At 39.1% G+C, this 21251-nt stretch overlaps 1 protein-coding gene across 2 annotated transcripts in view; it reads right to left on the reverse strand.

Moving 5' to 3' along the window:
• The window catches only part of prkcab (protein kinase C, alpha, b), a 104775-nt gene that overhangs the window by 5665 nt on the left and 77859 nt on the right, over positions 1-21251 (reverse strand). The window contains exons 6-15 of one of the 2 annotated variants that reach the window (XM_079457105.1): positions 17944-18100; positions 17718-17852; positions 17535-17628; positions 11965-12105; positions 10654-10827; positions 9571-9662; positions 8996-9058; positions 5683-5821; positions 1469-1549; positions 517-624 (exon numbers count right to left, since the gene is read on the reverse strand). In XM_079457105.1, the coding sequence (XP_079313231.1) occupies positions 517-624; positions 1469-1549; positions 5683-5821; positions 8996-9058; positions 9571-9662; positions 10654-10827; positions 11965-12105; positions 17535-17628; positions 17718-17852; positions 17944-18100 (1184 nt within the window). The remainder of the gene's footprint in view (positions 1-516; positions 625-1468; positions 1550-5682; positions 5822-8995; positions 9059-9570; positions 9663-10653; positions 10828-11964; positions 12106-17534; positions 17629-17717; positions 17853-17943; positions 18101-21251) is intronic. The other variant, XM_079457106.1, reaches the window with a different exon arrangement.

Genomic DNA, 21251 nt, shown 5'->3' on the forward strand with positions numbered 1-21251 from the left:
TATATAGTAACGTCACTTAATGTTAGATCTACTGTTAATCTTGGTTTACATATTAAGACCTATGCCTTCTAAAAGAAGAATGTCACATTATAACGTTTTAATAAACTGTCATCCTTAATATTTTATTTTGTAGCAACCATCACAGCGGTGCATGGTGAATCCAACAACACCCTTCAGCTCTGACTATATTTACACAAAGCCATTTGCACCTTATCTCTTGAATATAATAATGCTTATTGCTGTTGTTATTGCCATCAGCAAAGTCTTTAATAGCATTCTGTATTTCATATTAATGTTGTCCCATATGAAATATGCACATTCTTTCAAAGGAAAAAGGAAATTAAATATTAACCTCCACACAGCAAATACAGAAGATGATTTTCCATGACTTGGTCTGATAGCTTTATTAAAATACATCAGTTATTTATCAGGGCTCTTAAATGAATTCAGACACTACAGCTGTTTGATCATACAGTGAGCGATGGGATGAGGCGCGGGTGATGGATGAGGACTCACCCCTTTGCAGATGGACACCGCCTCTTTAGACATAGATTTAGGGTAGGACACGTTGTGCTCCATTATGGACTGAAACAGCTCGTCCTCGTCCTCTCCATCAAACGGAGGCTGTTGTTAGAAATAGAGAGCCTTTCATAGCTTTTCACTGTATATATAAAACACATTGAATAACAATTCACAAACATCAAGTTAAATATATCAAGTCACCCTATTTCTATTCGAAGTGTTTGGTTGAACACGAAGAAATATATTTTAAAGAATTTGGCAAAACAAACCGTTCTGGGGAACCATTTTTTGACAAAACAAAAAACTGAGTAAATCCTGACAGAATAAAATTTTTGGGTGGACTGTCCCTTCAAGCACAGTAAAAAAGACATTTGCACCAAAAGTGGTGACAAAACCATTGGTCTTATTTGCAAACACTCGAGAGGTCCTGATGCTCAAGAATACACATTATTGTCATTTCACAGTTTTATGTGCTAACAGCAGTGGGATGATGTATTGCGTAACCAGAAAGCTGTCCAAGTTGGGGGTGTCAAGACAGAACCAAAGCCCATTATCTGTATTAGCAAGATTCTTCTGTTGGGTAATTGGACTCAGGAGTCGTAAAGAAAAGCGAGATGTCAATGATGTAACCTTGGCAACTGTTTTTGCAGAAAGTGTGTTTCACAGGGGGACTCGAGCAGAACGCTGAATAACTGAACACAGAATATATCTAAAGTATTAATGCAATACTATCACAGGAAACACTATATATGTTGTGTCGTACAGCATCATGGTCTGTTGCTGGGAGACAGCGTGGTTTACATCAGTCTTTTTTTTGTGCCATTCATCGAACACTGCAGGACCACGATCACACGTATTAAAAGCGCCTCGTAAAAGCCTCTGTGTCTGACTCATTTAAAGGAACTCAGGAGAATATAAAAAATATTTTTTTTCCGCCTCAACCCACCTGACCAGCCAGCATTTCGTAGAGGAGCACGCCGTACGCCCACCAGTCCACCGATTTCCCGTACGGCTGATAGGCGATGATCTGTAGAGGAAACGGAACTTGTCTAGTCATCCATATCAGCTCTCGTGGCCTTCCCATCAATCTCCAGTCATTTGTCAAGAACATAACATCTCACATTTTTTATGAATTGCCCCCCCCGTTCACTTACTCCCACATTTTCAGTGCACACTATTGAGGGTCTATAATCACAGGGCGAGATAATGAAGGGTTGTTAAGCACAAGGACTGTGTGCGTTTCATGTCACATTTCTCTTCCTGCTCCTTAACGCTCACTTTCACTTTAGAAACTACATAGAAACCGTGCGGCACTTGCCATAAATAGTGAAAAAACTGGTCTCCCATTATTTCTTCGGAAAGGAACGAGTTTGCCTGTCGAATGAAAGCTAGGGAGCTGAACGTACGATAGTAATGTTTGTGTTAACATTCACAGTGTTTATTGACATTTTAATGTGAAGACGTCAGTAAATGAAAAAAAATGAAATGCGAAAACTCTAGTTTCAAATGAATACAGTTTGTTACGCTCATGGATCAGTAAGTTTACAGTAGGAGTGATTTATGTGTGCTGGTCTTACAGCACCTGTGGACACTACAGTATTGTCCTGTACACCACTCACAAATATAGCACAGACTGTCTACAGACATTCACATCAGCAGCCTGTGATCTTAAACTCCTTCCTTCCTTCACAACACACAAATAAACAGATTCATGCACAACTAATACAACACTAACACATCATCACAGTGATCCTTTCACGCGGTTTTAGTCTTTGTTTCATAATACTTGTATAATACTCTATTATATACTCTACTCTATATCCATAGCACTACTACAATAGCCTTACTTATCATTGTATACACCCATCTGTATATTTCTGTTTACAGTAATAGCCATCTGTATATGATGTTTATTGTACATACCCATCTGTAAACTACTTCTAGTACAGATTTTATGCAATTGCTGTATATCCTGCACTTGCTGCTATTGCACTTCTGGTTAGACAATACTACATTTCGTTGACTTGTACTTGTACATGTGTAATGACAATAAAGTTGAATCTAATTTAATAATAATACCATAAACTGAATGTCCCTCTCACAATAATACTCCATTACACTACAATTACATAAAAACAATGGTTACAAAGTGACCAATTGTATAGTACATTCAAACTTTTTACTTATGTTTCTAAAAAAAATGTGTCAAACATTTCTCATCAAATTCTTCCAAGACCAGGTAATCGAAGCTATAACTTTTCTTTGAAAGAGTTCACACAAGAAATTCTGTGATCATTTATTCGCTGTGACGTCTTTCAAAGCCTCTATATGACTCTTTCTTCTGTGGGACACAAAATAAGATATTTTGGAAAATCTCACAATGGGGTCCCAAATTGTTTGGTCGCCAAACATTCTTCAAAATATATTTTTAGGTGTTCAGCAGTAGAAAGACAGTCATACAGATTTGGAATGACATGAGGGTAAATAAAGAAACTTGCTTTATTTAAGATAAAAAGTCGATAAGATGATAAAACAGCATAAATTTCTATGAATTCCTCTTTGATAAGAAAAGCCTCATGATCCAGGGGAATGAGATGCGGTGCCTATGGAGTGCATCTGGGTACAGTGAACTCATTTTCATGTTAAAGAAACCAGTCTGACATGATCAGAGCTTTCTGACATGACACGTTATTCATGAGAAGATGGTTAAGCTGTGGTCTCAAAGGGATAGAGATGGTCAGCAAGACTATTTATTCACTGTATATCGAAATACCACGGTGAAACCGCTAAACTGTGGTAGCACCACAGTAAGTTCATATTTTTGTGATGAATAGCCTGTCCCACAATGAACTAAGGCACTGTACACACAAAGTACTGTGTACTGTGTATGTACTGTGAGTTAATGTATGATAAAGCGCAGTGTTAAAATATATGTCATAATTTAGATTATAAATCCTTTAAATTCAGCATTGCTTCAAGAGTTTACGATGTAACCAGGTTAAGTCTGATAAATGGAGTGAGGTCTTATCACTGAAGAGAGACTGATCTTCTCCAAGAAACACCTGATAACCTTTATAATGTTATTTCTTTCTATATATTATTTATACGTAATGTAAGACCATAATGATGAAAATAGTCTTTACAATAAGAACCTGCACCAAAGTTAGATACTGTAGAGTTTCCCCTATTTTCTGTTTGTCAACCTTTCTGTTTCTTTCTGAAAAACTTGATTCTGATTGGCTAGTCACAACTCAGTTTAATGTTATACATAAGTTCAATATAAATATGGATAATAAATAACATGCGTAAAATGGATATGGATGGTAATTATATGATCATAACCGTCTGGCTATTATTTCAATAAAACAGCATGCAAAAAACTTGTGTACATGAGTTGGAAGCTGACGTGAGATTTGATCATAGCCACCGCTCACGTCCATATTGATAAAAGCCCAGTTGTGTGTGGAAGCGAACGTACGTCCAGATATCGGTTGTTTGGTTATTTCGTGCAGCAGATTAAGGCCACTGTGGTTATACTGTAGTGTGTTTATCCATCCATGCATTTTTCAAACTAACTTATCCTCTGCAAGGTCACAAGGTCAAATCATGTTAAACTTTTGATAATTTCTTCATTGTAGTTGCCATATTTCTGAGACTTTAATGTTCATTACCGTTCATTAAATCTCACTTAAATGAAGATGTGCGATGCCTTCTAAGACAGCTCCAGATGGTTCACTGTACAATCACGCACCACAAGCACACTGCATCTAACCCTTTAAGATTCTGAGGTTTGTTACCGGCCACCTTCATCAGTTTTAAGAGCTCCCTCTGATATGAGGATCCAGTCAAGGACACATCATGCCCACGTTTGCTATCTCTACTCCTACGTGCAATATGCTTTTCATTCAGTGTGCTACTGTTTGTGTCGGGAAGATGGAAGAGCGCATGATGTCCCTGCATCCCACACTCTTCTGCTGCTCAGATCTTACACACACAAACACACACGCCCACACCCATGCACGCACACACCCATGCATGCACGCACACGCAAGCACGCACACACACACACACACAAACATGCACACACAAACGCACACACATGCAAACACACATGGAGACACACACGCATGCACAAACACAAACGCGAAAACACACATGCACAAACACGCATAAACACGCACGTACACAAACACACACACACACAAACACGCACACACGAACAGACCCATGACAAACACACAAACACGCACGCACGCACACACACACACACATACACACACACACACACACACACACACACACACACACACACACACACACACACTTTCCACTAGAACAGAAAGGTAGTGCGCAGCATATTGAGTGACTCCTGCCCCATTTAAAATAGCTAATAGCACATATGTTTAACTCACAAAATGTATTCGATTTGACTGTTGAGCAAGTAGACTATGAAGTGTGGACTTCACAGACTATTAGATCATCTGAAGTGAGATTCCACTCTAAAGGGAACGAACATCTTCAGTTCGAAGTGTGAACGGCGTAGGGAATATGGGAACATTGATACATCTCTTCAGCGGAAGTGGAGAGGAAAAACCCAAATGTCGTTGCCAAACGATTGTAAATGTATCTATGCATTTTGTACATTGTGAAAGTTTATTATTGTAATTAATTATAATTATTGCTTCACGTAAAACTGTTATTTTATGTTTAATATAATTTTTTGTATCAGTTTGCCTCACACTCAAGATGATGAATGACTGTATTCTTATTTGTAAAGTATATTTCAATCTGCAATTAAAAAATTGTTTAAATACAATAAATACAAGCATAAAGGTTTTGATTATATAGTATCATAATGCGTGTTTTTGATATGCACACACTATCTCTTTTAAATGTAAAATGAAAGTACATTATATTTATAATGTGCCCTGTTGTTGCCTTTCTTTGATGATGTTGCAGGGAATTCCAAATGAGCGATTTAAAGTCCACTTCAACCGATATTCCACTGGGTGCAGTGAAAACTGAGTTTAGTGAAAACCCTATTAATTGCAACCTACATCCAGAGTCAAATGAAGTTTGTGTAAAGAGAGATTTTGGCAATTTTTTTCACATGGGTGTAGTGTGGTTAAGGTTTATCTGGGTCAGTCCCCATCCACTCACCTCTGGGGCGATGTAATCCGGTGTTCCACAGAACGTGCGTGTTGTCATGCCCTCAAACATGTTCTCCTTACACATGCCAAAGTCTGCGATCTTAATGTGTCCCTCGGAGTCCAACATCACGTTATCCAACTTCAGATCTCTGTCAACACAGACAAAACGCTTGACATAATCACTTTGACAGCTATTACACTGTTCTGCTATAATGTACAGGTCCAATGAACGGCACCATTTGTTGGATCTCTCATATAGCAGGATGCCATTACAACCTCTGTGTGTTAAAAACAACACAACAATGTAAAAATAAATGGTCAATTAAATTAGGACTTCTTTTTCAGGTGACAAACATACAGCATTTGAAATTAATAGGTAAGACTGCAATAAGTCAAATGGAGGTACTACTACTTTTAAGGACCAGATTTACAAATCAACACAAATTAGCGTGAAAGTGCCCTTCCAAAAAAGCAAACCTGGAAGTTTAAATGTTACAAAACAAAAGTGCAACATTTCTGTTTTTAAGAGTTAAATAATGGCCCAAATACCGGTAAACTTAAAGGTGCCATAGAACGGATAACTGTATTAACCTAGGCATAGATGGATAATAAGAGGTCTGTACGTGGAAATGACATATCGTGAGCCTCAAACACTATTGTTTCTACTTCTTGTGTAAATCTTGTGCATGCAAAAGACCACTGGACAAGAGGCCAATCCCAACATAACACCGACTGTGATGTTAATGTCAGGGTGTATGCCCCCAACATTGCATGTACCCGCCCATGTTCTAGGACAGCCGGATGTGCACCACCGAATCATCGGAAGTTGAGGTATTGTACAGGTATTGTGAATTGAGCGATGTCTACCAAATGGGCATCGGACCGGAGACACGTCTTCTTTATACGGTGCGAGCTGGGCAGTTATCAAGTCAGGCGTGTGTCATCTGTACAGTGCAAACTTTTCAGTCATAAACTCATAAGCATCTTTTTTATACAACGCAAGCTAGACAAACACACGTCTTCTTCTTACATTTAGATATGGCCGATGGTGTCACAATTACGGTAATATGCCCCGTACGCCTTGTTTATATTTGTTTACAATGCCATTTTGAAGCACAGAGCAACGAGAGTCATGTGACGAAAGTGAAAGGGACAGTTTTTCAAACTTGGGATGATATCAAGCAGGCTTCGCTCAGCGTTTTGATACGGATTTAAGAAGGCTGCAATTCCTACTATATTGCCATTAGAACCCCTGTTGCGAGCAGTAAGTGGTGATTTTATCCACTTCCCTCATTTCACGCTGACAGCAGCGATCTGTTTGTTGTGTGAGCCGCGCAGCGAAACAACCAGTCAGAGCAGAGTTCAACAGTAATAAAAAATGTAAAAGGGACAGTCATACCTTCTATGTAGATATCAGAGAACATTTAACATATTGTAACAATTCATTCTTTGGCACCTTTAAGTACAGCGTGTTGCAAGCTTTCCGTACATTTTATGTCTGAAATTGAAACTCCTACAAATGCATACAGTATTAAAGTCATTCTACGCCTTTCTTTGCTAATTTATCACTGTGAGTGTATATGTGTAAATCAACCATTTCGTTATGAAAGATACGCGTATAAATACGCGTACGAGGCGGTATTGTGAGTTAACAGGCGGGTGTTTTGCACTGTGTGTGCACGCGTGGGCAAAGAGAGAGGTCAGGGCGACCTCAGTCTTCATCATCAAACATCATGATTAATACGAGCTGAACGCCACGGCCCTCCAGGGACGTGAACTCCAGCGAGGGTCCGCATGCAGGACAAACAGCCTTCCTTCTCATTTCCTCACAGAGTGACTCATTCTCCACATCAATTATACTGAACTTTCACAGCGTTAGTAAAGGATGTTTTCATCAAGGCCTGAGTTTTTATTTACACTCAAATGTTCTCTGCACAGCACGTCTGGTGATGAGTCACACAACACTAACATTTTGACACATTGGCAGTCCAACAATATTTACAGTAAACAATTAATATCTAACTTCATCTTTATCTAGCAGCTCATAGCTCTGACAGTGAACATCTCACATCGCTTTCTAAAATGACTAAATATAAAATAAAACTGCGCCGTGTTTCACTCTCATTAGGGTTTCATTCCAATCACTTGTCGCCACTCTCCCCATGTAATCACTCCTCGTTAGTGTCTCCCTTTATATAGCCCCAGTTTCCCTTTGTTCAGTGTTCGGTGCATTGTCTAACGTATGTTTATCATTACTGTTAACTGTTGGATATCTTGTTCTCTGTATTTTTCCCTTTAAACGCTTCTCCGCGTTCTTGGAGTACCTGTGTTCCTGTTTCAGTTTGTAGTTTTAAGACCCTTGTTTTGTCCCTCTCGTGGGAAGTGTTGGTTTTCTAGTGTTTGTTCACGTTTTCCCCATTATGTTAACCCTTCGTCTGCCTGCATCTGGGTTCTGTCCAAGCCATTCAGTGACAGAATGCACGAACCAGAAGAACCCGGCAGGCAGCGATGTTAGCTGCAAGGTCCCGCCAGCCTCATCCCCTCTGCAGCGTTCACCAGGGGAACACTGAACTGGATGACTACCTGGACAGGTTCCTGTAAGCCGCAGGGGAGGTGCTCCTCGGGGAAGAAGAGGTGACTGCGGCATTCAACAGCGGCCTTAGGGTTCCCCTATCACCAGCTGAGATGAGGAGGCTGAGACCGCTGGACTTCGAGGGCGTGCTCTGGTTCGCCATGAGCCGACCGGAGCCCAGGGTCTCCGTCCTTTCTCTGGATCGTGACCACCTCTGCGCCGTGATTGACTTAATATTGATAATCATTGTTTTTTGTGAATGCCGATATACTATGACACCCCTATTTCACATCCATTGCACATACAGTATGTATTTTAACACTGACTTTTTGGCAACCCACGGCAGATCTACTCATGCTTTGTACTTTTGTAATAATAACAATGAAAAACTTGTCCAACGTTTTAGCTCTTAATGCTTCTGTTATCCTCTTCAGTCTCATGTGGTCAAGGCGAGAAAAGAGTTCAGACAAAAGATTTTGTTATGAGCTCTGAGTCAAAGAGGTAGATTTTATATTTGAGCTACTTTGAGTCTTTTAAACTCTACGTAGACAAATGTAATGTAGGAATAAAGGCACTGCTAATACAGTATCTAGTACAAAAATAACTCTTGTGTTATGCGTGAGCAAATCTGAGCATTAAAATCCTCCTCATTATAGAACGATGATACTGAAAGTTAAAATCTATGTTTTTTAGTCCTCTTTATATAATGGTGTAAAAAGTATGTGCGCTAAAATAATGTGAATGTACTCACCTGTAGATAACTCCCTTGCTGTGGAGAAAGAAGAGTCCCACCGCAATCTCTGCTGCATAAAATCTGTCAACACAACACAGTTCACATTACTCAACATCACACTAATAAAATACCAGCCCTGCGTACCAATGAAAATTGTTTGGTTGCAAATCCAAAATGTTCTAATTTATAGAACTAAAACTGTACGTATACAAGTAGATTACTACAATCAGTGCTGTTATATGTTTTTCGACATAATAAGGCAGAAAGTAAATAAACGTCTGAGAGAAATGAATCATGCTGACGTGTCTTAGGTTTTACTCATGCGCAGTACATGGATGTAAGTGTTTTCAGGCGTTTCAGTGTGGATGGGCAGCGTTTGGAAAACCCATGAAAACGATAGTGTGGACGAACAAGCGTTTTGAAAACGAAGACTAGAGTCTAAGTCAAGCTCCTTTAAAAACAGATGAGAAATACTTTGTTGAAGGTAATAGGACAACTGAACATCTTAAAACAACAGAAATAGCCTGGTAATTAACACACAAGTTTCTAAAACACAAGTGAGGTATATGTGAGCGGTATGTGTCATGTCTTACACGGCTTGTGGCTCCTTAAACTTGCCCACTTGCTGGATGTGATACATCAGGTCTCCACCGTTAATGTATTCCATTACAAAATACAGGCGATCCTGACAAAAGACAAATGAGATAAATATCACATGCTGGCAACACAGACGTTAAAGTAGCAAAGCCCCGTCCTCACGCTGAAATCAATCCACAGACTGATCTCAGAGCAGATGAGACACTGTGTAATGGTCTACACAAAGTGTCAACAATCCAATTTCATCAAATTAAAGTCGACAGTCACCATCTGGTTCATCACATTCTGCCTATATATTGACTGACTCATTTCAAACCTGTGAACCCTTCTATTTTACTCATCTCATGTCGTTTACTCATAATCCCTTGCACTCCATAATGTCCTCCGGACCTGACAAAAACATTGACTCCCATAGTAGGAAAATTACTTTTGTAATTTTTTTGTTCTGTTGAACACTAATATAAACATTTTGAAGAATGTAGGCCAGCAAACAGTTCTGGGGCACTTTTGACTTACATGGAATTTTTCTTACTATGGGAGTCAAAGGTGGCAAAATTTGTCTGGTTACTAACATTCTTCCAAATATCTACTCTGTGTTCATCAGAACAAAGACATTTATACACAATTGGAACTCGAGGGTGGGTAAATGATTACAGAATTTATGTTTTTGGGTGAAGTCTCCCTTTAATCCCATAAAAAATGCAAATCCGGTCAACAATGGTGAAAGGCTATGTAGGAGTTTTTTGCTGTGGTTGTGTTGAAGATGCATTCTGTGTATTGCAAGTGGACATGACGGCTGGTCTGCATGCAGCTCATGAATATTTAGTGAAAGCACGATAGGATGTGTTAAATTATTTATAAGTAGGATGTCTATATTGAGAGTGCCCTACTGTGAATCCTGAAGGAGCATCCTCAACCTGACTTAAGTCAACTCCACCACATAACACTAGTGTTTACACCAGATCTGGATACACATTACACCCTTCCCTTAACTGGTTTTAATACATCCTGGCAACACCAAGGCTCCAAACGACAAACACAAAAGATAGAACAGATATTATTGTGTCATCTCTTCTCACCACGGTCTGAAAGCAGGAGTGCAGTTGGGTGAGGAAAGGAGGCTTTTCTCTCTGGGCTAACACTCTCTTCTCCACCATCGTACACTCTACATCATCATCCTGGATCACTACGTCCTTCTTCAGAATTTTTATGGCATAAAGCTCCTCCGTCGACTTCATCTCAGCCAACATCACCTGGAAAAATGGAAGAACTAATTTCACCAAGATTGTAAACATAAATGTTACTCACAGGCTGCTCTTTCCTAGCACAGGGAGCTCTCACCTTATTTAAGCATCAACTTATATTATATTCCTCATATAATTGCTTAAGATTGTTAAAATTCTTATTGTTGAAATCCATAAAGGGTGTGGAGGTGTTAAATGAAAGTAGATGGTAGAGGTAATTGAATCTGGAGTTCGCAATAAGAAGGCATGTAAACGCATTTATGCTGCTCTGATCAAGGTGTGTATGTGCTTCTGTCACGCACCTTAAGCGCAAATTGATGGTAAACATGACAGGTTTAACCGTCAAAAAAACTTGCTGTCAGCAGTCTGTGTAACGCGATGACAGCGTACACCACCGTTATTTTCCATCATATTTCTAGCGCTGAATAAGCATAAAATGCTTCCACATAACAGTGTTTTAATTCGACGCGAATAAATTAAAACAATAGCCAGTAACACACACCTACTGTACCCGAGAGCATCATTTGGGCTGTGTATTACAGCAAATAAGCAGACTATAAAACATTCATAAACGGTAGCAAATAGGTGTTCTCATGTCAAGTAAACATGTTACTGCGATGAAGTCCTTACTTTGATTATCAGACATAATCGCATTTTTGATGCGCGTGTAAACGTAGTCACTGTTGAGACATTTTCAAGAGATATCTGAGACACCTGAGCCCTATGCAAAGGCTTACATTTGCTCTCCATTGAACACCAGTTATGTGGTTAAGGAGAAATAATATAGGCTACAGAGATTATGTAAGGCTATTATTTCAAATAGCATGTGTCAACTGCATAAACTAAGTGAATGAATGGGGTGTATTTGCACAACAAGCTTTGTAGTCACAATATCCATATATCTAAAAGAAATACACTAAGTCTATTTGCATTTTCTACAACTATTTAATGATTCACTTTTTAAATGACTAAAATAATGTTGTGGCATTCTGGTCTATTTTATGAATATATAAGTTGGACAGCTGACTGTTTTATTGCTTGTCCATTTCTCATTAACATGTTTCTGTTTAACATTGATGGCACTGAATCAAACGTTGTTCAATTGTGCAAATGTTGGCGTGTGCCATGAGATCTTCAGCGACTGACCTTTCCAAAACTGCCTTTTCCGAGGAGAGCCAAGAAATGAAAGTCATTGAGTTGAACTCTGTCCATGTTTCCAGACGGCAAACTGAAGCGCCGATGATCTGCGGGACTGATGGCCTTCTTCCCAGGACCCAGCTTTGCTTTCTACAAGAGCGATGAAAAGTGATCAATGATCACAAACTGCAAAAGATTTTTTGTCTTTTTTTCCAGTAAAAATGTCTACAAATTCTTGAATCAAGATGCATTTTCTTGATGAGCAAAATGACCTAAGAAAATAAGTCTTCTTTTTATTCAAAATATATGAAATTTCAGTGAATTTGTGCTTAAAACAAGCAAAAAGATCTGCCAATGGGGTAAGAAAAATAATCTTGAATAAAGGTTTACCTTTTTCTTAGCCACTCAATTCAAGATTATTTTTCTAACCCCATTGGCAGATTGTTTTGTCCTTTTTTCTCTCTTAATGAGTAAAGGTTTTTTTGGGAGGCATAACGTGCAGTAAACCAATAAGAGTCTCATCTCTCATTCCCTTTAAGAGCCAGTTGCGCTCCCGCCATGGCGGATTCGCTATTTAAACGCCAGCGTTTGCAAGAGCAAAGACCGGACGCTTCTCCAGAGAGGAAGCGCTTCTGCTCTTGCAAGAAGCGCGCAAGGAGGCCATCAACAGGACAAGGACAGGACATCTTAATGTCCACAATAATAATCTTTTACATTGTAATCCATTTTTTATGTTTGGCATGTTTGTGTGCTTCCCTCTGTGTAAGTAAGGTGCAAGTGCGTTGTGGACCTGCCCAGACACGCTCTTTAACTAGACTAGGTTTGAGTTGGTCTGTGGTCTTTCAGTTCCTCAAAACAGCAACGCGCCAACAATGCACCCATGGGCACTAAATATCGGAAAATTGTAACCACCGCAAGCGACGCGAATAAACATACCTCAGTATGTGCACGCTGAAGTGAACTCTATTGTTTTCTGCACATGTACCTGACTTGATGCTGTGTAGCGTTCATCTGCGATAGCAACTTTATCAAGTCTGTCAAACATTTGAAATATCTATTAATGGATGCACATACTATAGCAGTATGAAGAGTACGGAGCCGTTGATGTTGGGCGTGATGATGATGTTCTGGATGTAGCGTCTGTATCTGGCAGTGTGGTGTTGGTTTCTTCATGACAGTGATAATGAGGGTTTATCAGCCGCCCTCAAAACCTGCAATTACACCTCCAACATCTCACTCTCGCTCTCTTTTGCTTCTACTATAACAACCCCCTTTATTCTTTCACTTTGCTGCAGCCAAAACCCACAGAAAGAATCTCAGGCACTAATGTCCTCTCTTTATTTCTTTCCGCATTCTGTCTGAAAGAAGGAAATGTAGTGATTTGAAAAAGAAAACTACAGCATTCTCAATAAAACATTTTGATGTCTTTTGTGTCCCTCCTTAACATACAGTTACAGTATGCTTTGAAACAGTGTTGGTGGCAGATCCTTCAGTTAACTGTATTTAGATCTGCGGGTGTCTATGTTCACGTCACACCTCTTTTCACAACGCTTTCTTGTCGCTTCTGATCACTGAGGGGTTCATTTGATGATGTGTTGATGTGTTTATAATGACGGGGTTTTCTTCGTTCTTTTATATTTGTTTCGTGTATCTTTATAAAGTAACCTTGAGCTTACTTTTGACCTTTTTAATAAAAGTAGTAGTGTAGTTGAACCAATACATTTTTATTTTCTGCCTTCATTCCCTTCCACTTCTCAATATTGTATCTTGCAATAGCCAGTATGATGGACCAAAGGTTCAGAAAAAAACACAAAGATAAAGACACAAGCAACGTTAGTAAGTGAGTGCCTACTTTAGTTTTAAATTTGGGTTTTGTAAGAGGCTTGGTCACAAGAACGACTTACTTAACGTTCGTATATTAACTTTGTTATATTTTGGTATATCTTCGACTGTAGGTTTTAGAGGGGACTATCTTAAAAAAAAATTCAAAGACATTTGTTTTTTGCGTAGCACCCTACATACATTTACAGCTTAATTGTTACCATGTTGGGAGTAAAACCTTCATCTCTATTACTTTACGAAGGAGATCATTACATCCCAGAATGCAGCCTATTACGTTCTATTACATTTACCTTTAAATACAACACAATACAACAGTTATCTCTCATTCAGCCCTGTGTAATAATGCTAATTCAATGTGGAGATGGCTGGTATGAAACCTCACGTGGTTAATGATTTCCAAGAGATATTACAGCGCTGTCATCTCAACGTCCTCTATAAATATCTCATGTACAGTAAAGCATGTGGGTGTACAGACCTCACATGGGTACCCAATTTATAGATTCTAATGTGGAGCATCTCTAATATTAAAACACTGCCTGTGGTTTTCTCTCAATGCCGCTGTTTTCTCGGTGTAAACTCTGGTATCACCATCAGTCTGTTTTTTCTTGTGAACGTCATCGTGTGTCTGTTGTTTGAATGACAGCCTGAACTGTCTCTCATATATAATCATATAGGGGACATTTAATCCCTGGACCTCTGGTTAACTGGTCATCCATCTAGAACAGCAGGGCTTTAATGCATGATGGCAACCAGAACGCATACACATCATTAAAAGAAAATACATCAACAATAATTCCTGTGAAACATCGCTCGGTCATCTGGGGAATGGTTATGTAACCAATTACACATAATACGACTAGTGCGTCCAACGTCACTTCCATTGGAAGGGTTAGACAAGATCTAAACAATCAGTTCGTGAGCCCTCCTCTGTAAATGACGCGTATATCTGATGAAAACCATGCTGCGTCTTTAACAGATGACACGTTACATCACCTTTCGCTTGATTCTGTATGTGTGCCATTGGATTAGACACTACGGATTCTGATAAAAACTTGTGATGAAAGTTTTTCCTGATTTACGAGACACAAAAGTATTGACATTTAAACCATAACACAACATCACCATTCTCTTGAACGTTCATTGCTCAGAAAATTAATCATCTGCTGCCCCCTACAGGAGTTCTCATGCAAACACTAGAGCACTTCAGCAGCGTTCAGATGTCATTGTTTTAGTTTCAGTGCTTGAATTTTAATCTCAGCTCGTGAACAGTGAGATGTGATCTAGTGTTTCATTCGTCCACGATGCACATGGAGCATGCTCAGTGTGAGGAAATCTTCTATAAGCCTCTATAGAAGGACAATGCAGATCACAGTGAGCCAAATGATCATCGCTTGCCCTTTAGCTTCTGTGCTCTGCCTATTTACTAACAACTGCACTTCTTACATTTGCATTACATTACAGCAAAAGTGTGCTTCAGAGGAAAACAGTGCTATGCGTGTTCCCAAGATCAATTACTGATATCATAATAGGACATATCGTGCCTCGTTTAGCTTAACTTAGCATACATTAAAACTACCGTATTTGAAGCTGTTATTTTTTATCATTTATATGGTGATCATTGTCTGAGTACTTGGAGGTCCGATTTAAATCATAAAATATATATTATAGGGGACACGTGGCACACGGTTTCCTGGGAATGATCTGTGTGTGATATTGTATATTTTCACCCCCTCACAACTTCAGGGAATGATCATTGAAACAATAAACTAGTTTGGTTTGTGTGTGTCTGTGTGTTTAGATGTAAGGAACCACAAAAGAGTACCCTGAAAAAAGTGTCAATGCATTTTTGTTAGTAAATCTGATTTCTTTGTAGCGGCCTGAGCCACACAAACAATCAGCCAGAATATTCTGTGACAAACGTCCGAGAGGAGTGAGAGAGGCGATGAGGACAGATAGACAGTCTACCTTCAGGAAGTGGATATTGAACTGACAGGCCTAGAAGAGGAAGGAGGAAGAGAACTGAGATGTCAGTCAGGTGACACAAGACAGAGTCTCAGGAAGCATAGAGAAGGGCACAAAACATTTGGAACAACAGCAGGATAGAGAGAGAGAGAGAGAGAGAGAGAGAGAGAGTCACCAGTCAGTGACATAATTCACACACAGCCATTGAAAAATTCACAAACATCAAAAAACTACCAAGTGCCAGATACTGTATTCCTGTTTACCAGACTCTCCACATTTGGGAATCATTATTTATCATGATTTCTGTTGATGCCGGTGGTATTTGATATCTCAGATTTATACATACACAGAAAGACCGAGTAGATGCTTACCAGGGAACACATTTTGAATCATTTCGGCTTCAAAAGTAACCAAAGTGGTGTTTATTTGTAAAGATTATCTTGATAAAACATCAAAAACCTTTGTTAATAACAGAGCTTATTTTTTTGCGATCTTCAAAAAGTCTATGGGAAAAATGCATTGGCTTTCGGTCTAGGGGACCCCTGTAGCGCTTACTTACGGGTTGGCCTACGAACACACGTCATCTCCGCGGCTCCCTGGTGCTAAAGCACTACTGACACAACACATGCAGTGGGTTCAGATGAAAAGACCAAAGACCTTCTTAACATCAACCCCAATGTGGAGTCCTGCCACTTTTGCAATAGAGCTGATGTCATTTCAAATATCTGGCAGTGTTTTCTAGTTTTTCGAATTTGTGAATAGTTAATGGTTATGCAAACAGTATGTGTGGAGCTGGAGTGTAAGCTGCTGTTGAAATGGATGTTTCTGAAGAATACATCACAGCGGACTCATTCCTCCTGGTCAAAATGCTGAAACTTTCCAAGTGAAAGAATCTTGGCAGCCGTGATTCCTCCAGCTAAAGTTACAGTAGTAACTAAATAAAGCAAAGTGAAATGAATCTCTACTGTAGATGTCCCTGGTCCCAAGTCAAATTCAAGTAAGTGTGCTTGAATAATGAAGCTTTGAGATATTTAATTTGAGGAAACTATGGGGACAACTGACCTATCTTTCCTTTTATTTTAAAAAGAACCTATTGACAACATGCCCTATTCTTTTAAGAATCTGAAACTTTTTCAAAGTAAAAACATGATGTTGCTTCAAGTGTCTTCATTAGAAGACACGTTCCCGTTTCATATCCTATTTCTTCAATTACAATGCAATAACAGTTTGTATAAGATAACAGAAGATTTTATGTTTATATCTCAAATCTCAAAACCATGATGACTATTTCTCAGGCCTGGTTTCAATGATACAGTAACACCCCAGACACCCCAAAAAGTGAGAGAGAGAGAGAGAGAGAGAGAGAGAGAGAGAGAGAGAGAGAGAAAGGGATAAAACAGAAAGTGAAAATTGAGGATGGAAACATTAATAAGAGCATTCAGAAGTTTTCAGAAAGACAAACATACTGTAGATAGGTTAAATCAAACAGTCAAAGCATTATGAAGTAAAACAGCAAATAGATTAGACCCCGTTCAGCATCCGACCAACCACAGGATCTGTTGCCACAGTGACCCTGACAGTCCCTTTAGGCCTTTAGAGTCAGGATCTAGTGTAAAGCGCATGCATGTGTTAATTTCACCAGACCGCTCCAGCATCTGTTCACAGATTTAACCGGCCGTTCGTAGGGCACTCATCTGTGATGCATCGAGTCGAATTAAACTGGAAGAGCCACACAGGACTCTCCATCGCTCTTTGTGAACATACTCAACTCTCACCTCAAACTTATGCCGCAGCTCCAGGTTAATGTCATCCTCCTCTGGAATAGGCACGTTATAATACTCGCCTTCCTCCTGGTTCAACATCTTATACCTGTCACACACAATATCGGTCACAATATTCACACTCTTGCAGATTAGAAACAGTGGGTCAAGGAACAGTGTGGTCTTTGTTGGACTCACCAGCCGCACACAGGAGCTTTGATGAGTTCAGACACACCAAAAGACATGGAGCCCATGAAATCATTGCGTGTGGTTCTGTCCCAGTCCCACACCTCCACAGACAGACGTCGCTCCTTATCCGATGCCTTTAACTTACTGCGCACACGCACACAAACACTCACTTCCATGAGAAAACTGCTGTGCTATGATACAGAGAACGTGTGTGTATGTTTACCGACAAACTCACAAGAGGAAGGACTCATTCCAGGTGGGGTTGAGCGAGGAGCGGATGGTGCGGGTCTTCTGTTTGGTCTCATTCTTGGGGTCTGGGGTGAGTTTTAGTTTCACGTAGGGGTCTGATAGCCCGTTGGGATCCATGGGAATGAGATTTCTGGCCTCACCCACTAATGCATAAATTAAGAAACATTAAATGAAGTTAAAAGATGATGCAAACAGACATAGTTTCCACTATACACTACTGTCCTATACATTGTATTATTCTACATATAATTTTTCTAAACGATGCACTGGCAATAAAAAAGCCTGTGATGTGATCAATGATATCTACTGTATGTTATCTTCATTCTATAATGTGACAAACAACAGTGAAAAACCCTACAAACATCAGGATTAATTTCAAAACATGCTGCACTAACACGATTGACCAAAAGGGGGCGGCACATCATTTCTTGTTATTCTCACATGTTGGACACAAAGCTTCTTGTGAGATACAACTGTTGAAAACATCTCGTGAAGAAACTGTAGTCTCCAGAAAACTCCACAACACACAGTAGCAGTGATGGTCATTAATCTGACCGCCCTCTTGTCGCCTACACAAACATCAACAAGGACCAAGGTTTTTTCATGCTTGTTGCTTAGATACGACATTCATCTGCATCTTCTTGCTCTTCTGGGCTTTATCACCCTGCGTATCCACATTCCAGAAGATTTTCTGCTGATTTTTATGCCACTATATCAATCTTCAGAACGAATTAAACACATGCATTTTTTATATGTAACGGCAGCAAGATTGCCAACATTATCATTAGCGGTGTTAGGTAAAAAAAGCATCACCAATAGTATTGCTCGTGATTTTATACGGTAAAAATTCAACTTTTTGTGTGTAGGCATAACAGCATCGTCTGTGGAAGTACAAGCCAATGTAGTGTTGCTCATACAGGAGAGGCGTGCTTTTACTTTTCTAGGCAATCAGACTAGAAAATGATCTTTCTGAATAATTAAACATATGAAGAAATCGTACAGACGTTCGTTGAACGAGGGACTTGTGAGCCGTACAGGGACCAGGACATTAGAGACTTTATTAGAGACAAAGCAACCACGCAGTGTTTGAAAAAATATTAAAATGTTCAGTGCACATGACCTTCACATCGGCACCGTGGTGGTGATTTTTGCAAAGGGAAACACCACATGCATTTCTAAAGTGTTTAAAACTGTACGGAGGTTTCTGTCTGTTTAATTTAGAGCTGAAATTCAATATGCATTAGATGAGAAAAGACAAAGGTATAATTATTGTGGACAAACTTTAAAACTGAAAAATAAAAGATGGCAGCACGAATACCAGAAATGTATCTTCAAAGGCTATATTTACACAAGGTTTTCCGCGGAAGTTCAAATAGCCTGAGAAATTCAGATGCTATGTGTAATGTAATCACCAAATGTCCAGTGAATTGCATGCTGGGTAATCTGATAACACAGTCAAATGAGTTTGTTTTCTTTCATTGTTTATCCACAAAACACACAGGGTCAGCCAAGATCCCCATCTGATTCCAGCCAAGAATAAAGAAAATAACCTAAAATAACAGCAATAAACCTCAATGAAACCTAAATCATACTGTACGTGCATAATTTTCATACCCAAAGGGCCAATAACAGCAGATATCCCAAGTACTTTGCACGAAATAAAAATTGTGTACAGTAGACTCTTTCAGGCCCAGTGCAGTTGGCGAGCCCCCGCACTCCCACAGACAACAAGAAACTACATGATAGTACTTCAGTCCTGTAAACAATAAAGGCAAACCCTTGCTTAAATAACACCAAAATATTGTCTTTGTATATTACACAAGTTGCAGGACACTACTGAGCAAGGTTTCCCAGCCCCCCTCGAGCGCATTCAGGTACCAATATATACATTTTACAGATTATGTTATCACCACATGAAAATGACACGGCATTAAACAAATAGTTGTATAATATTATACAGACATATAGTTATTCAGTTTCATATTACTGATAATGAATGACTTCATTGGAGTCATAACTTTGGAGTTATTTAAGAATTTGTCTCCAGTAAAACATTATTTTTAAAGAAAACATTGAGAGTGCTTTTACTATAACTCAGCTATAACCATGGTCATCTCAAACCCTAGAGACGTGAGCCGTGAGTTACAGATAAAACCATACAGTCCCTGATCATCACCCACAGTCATGTCCTTTCTCCATGCAAAGCAAACATGTGCATCTTTGGGCAATGTCACCTCTGAACTGACAGAGTTCAGACACAATTCATGCACAACCCACAGCGGCACACACAACCAAATCTGAGCCATCCACAACAAGGCTAGCTGGAGCCAACACAGAGGAAGTGGAAAAGTGTTACATAATAAAACCCACCGAAAGCATCCATATCAGTATGAGAACCATGCACTGTCTGTATGGGGTCACCATGTCATGAATTATTTCAGCACACACCTGAGATGAATTTTCAGTATGTTAAAAGCTTGGGGTGTGTGGATTAACGTTTTAAAATCTGAACGTAAACACAAATAACCTACAGTACATCTGTAATGCAACTCTTGCCCTTACAAAAACTAGGTATACCTAAAGTTTATTTTATTGGACTATTCTTAAGCAAAATACTGATATCATATTTTAAGTATACTATATCTAGTAAGCATTAGTATCGGAAAAGTTTTATTTTTTTGTATATTATAATTTCAACACTGCTAAATTGGCCCACTATTTAAATAATAAAAGTGCACTTTTAAGTATACTTAACAGAAGAAAGCTTTGAGTAGTTAACAACTAGTTTTCCTGAAAAGTACATAAAAGTAGATTGAAAGTAACTTTCTTCTTTTAGTTTTATCCAAGTATACAATCAGCACGCTTGAAAAAATCATTTATAGGCTACTGTTTTTACATTTCAATAGTCTGGTTAGCGTGCCATAAGCCGTATAAGATCAGAGCTCTTCCCCTCCGCTACACCTTTCTTCATCTGCCTGGATATTGTGCCTCATTACAGCTCGTGTGTATTAGCAGAAGCAAGTCCTTATACTCACATGATGTCATAGTTCTCATGAATTATATAACACTGGACTGTAAAGCAAAGAGAAGATGTCTGGGGAATAACAACATAAAGTTGGTTTCATTCCTGACACAGTCTTTGGTAATAGTTGCATTACAGCACATGTCTCAATGACTCATATGGACTATTACAATTATGTTTTTGTATTTTTAGTAGCATTTAAATCCCAAGAACATTAAAGAAATGTCTCATTTTGCATTTCCAAAACAATAGCGAACAGGTTAAACAAAAGT

Source organism: Barbatula barbatula, assembly GCF_947034865.1.
Source record: "Barbatula barbatula genome assembly, chromosome: 5".
Taxonomy (NCBI): Eukaryota; Metazoa; Chordata; class Actinopteri; order Cypriniformes; family Nemacheilidae; genus Barbatula; species Barbatula barbatula.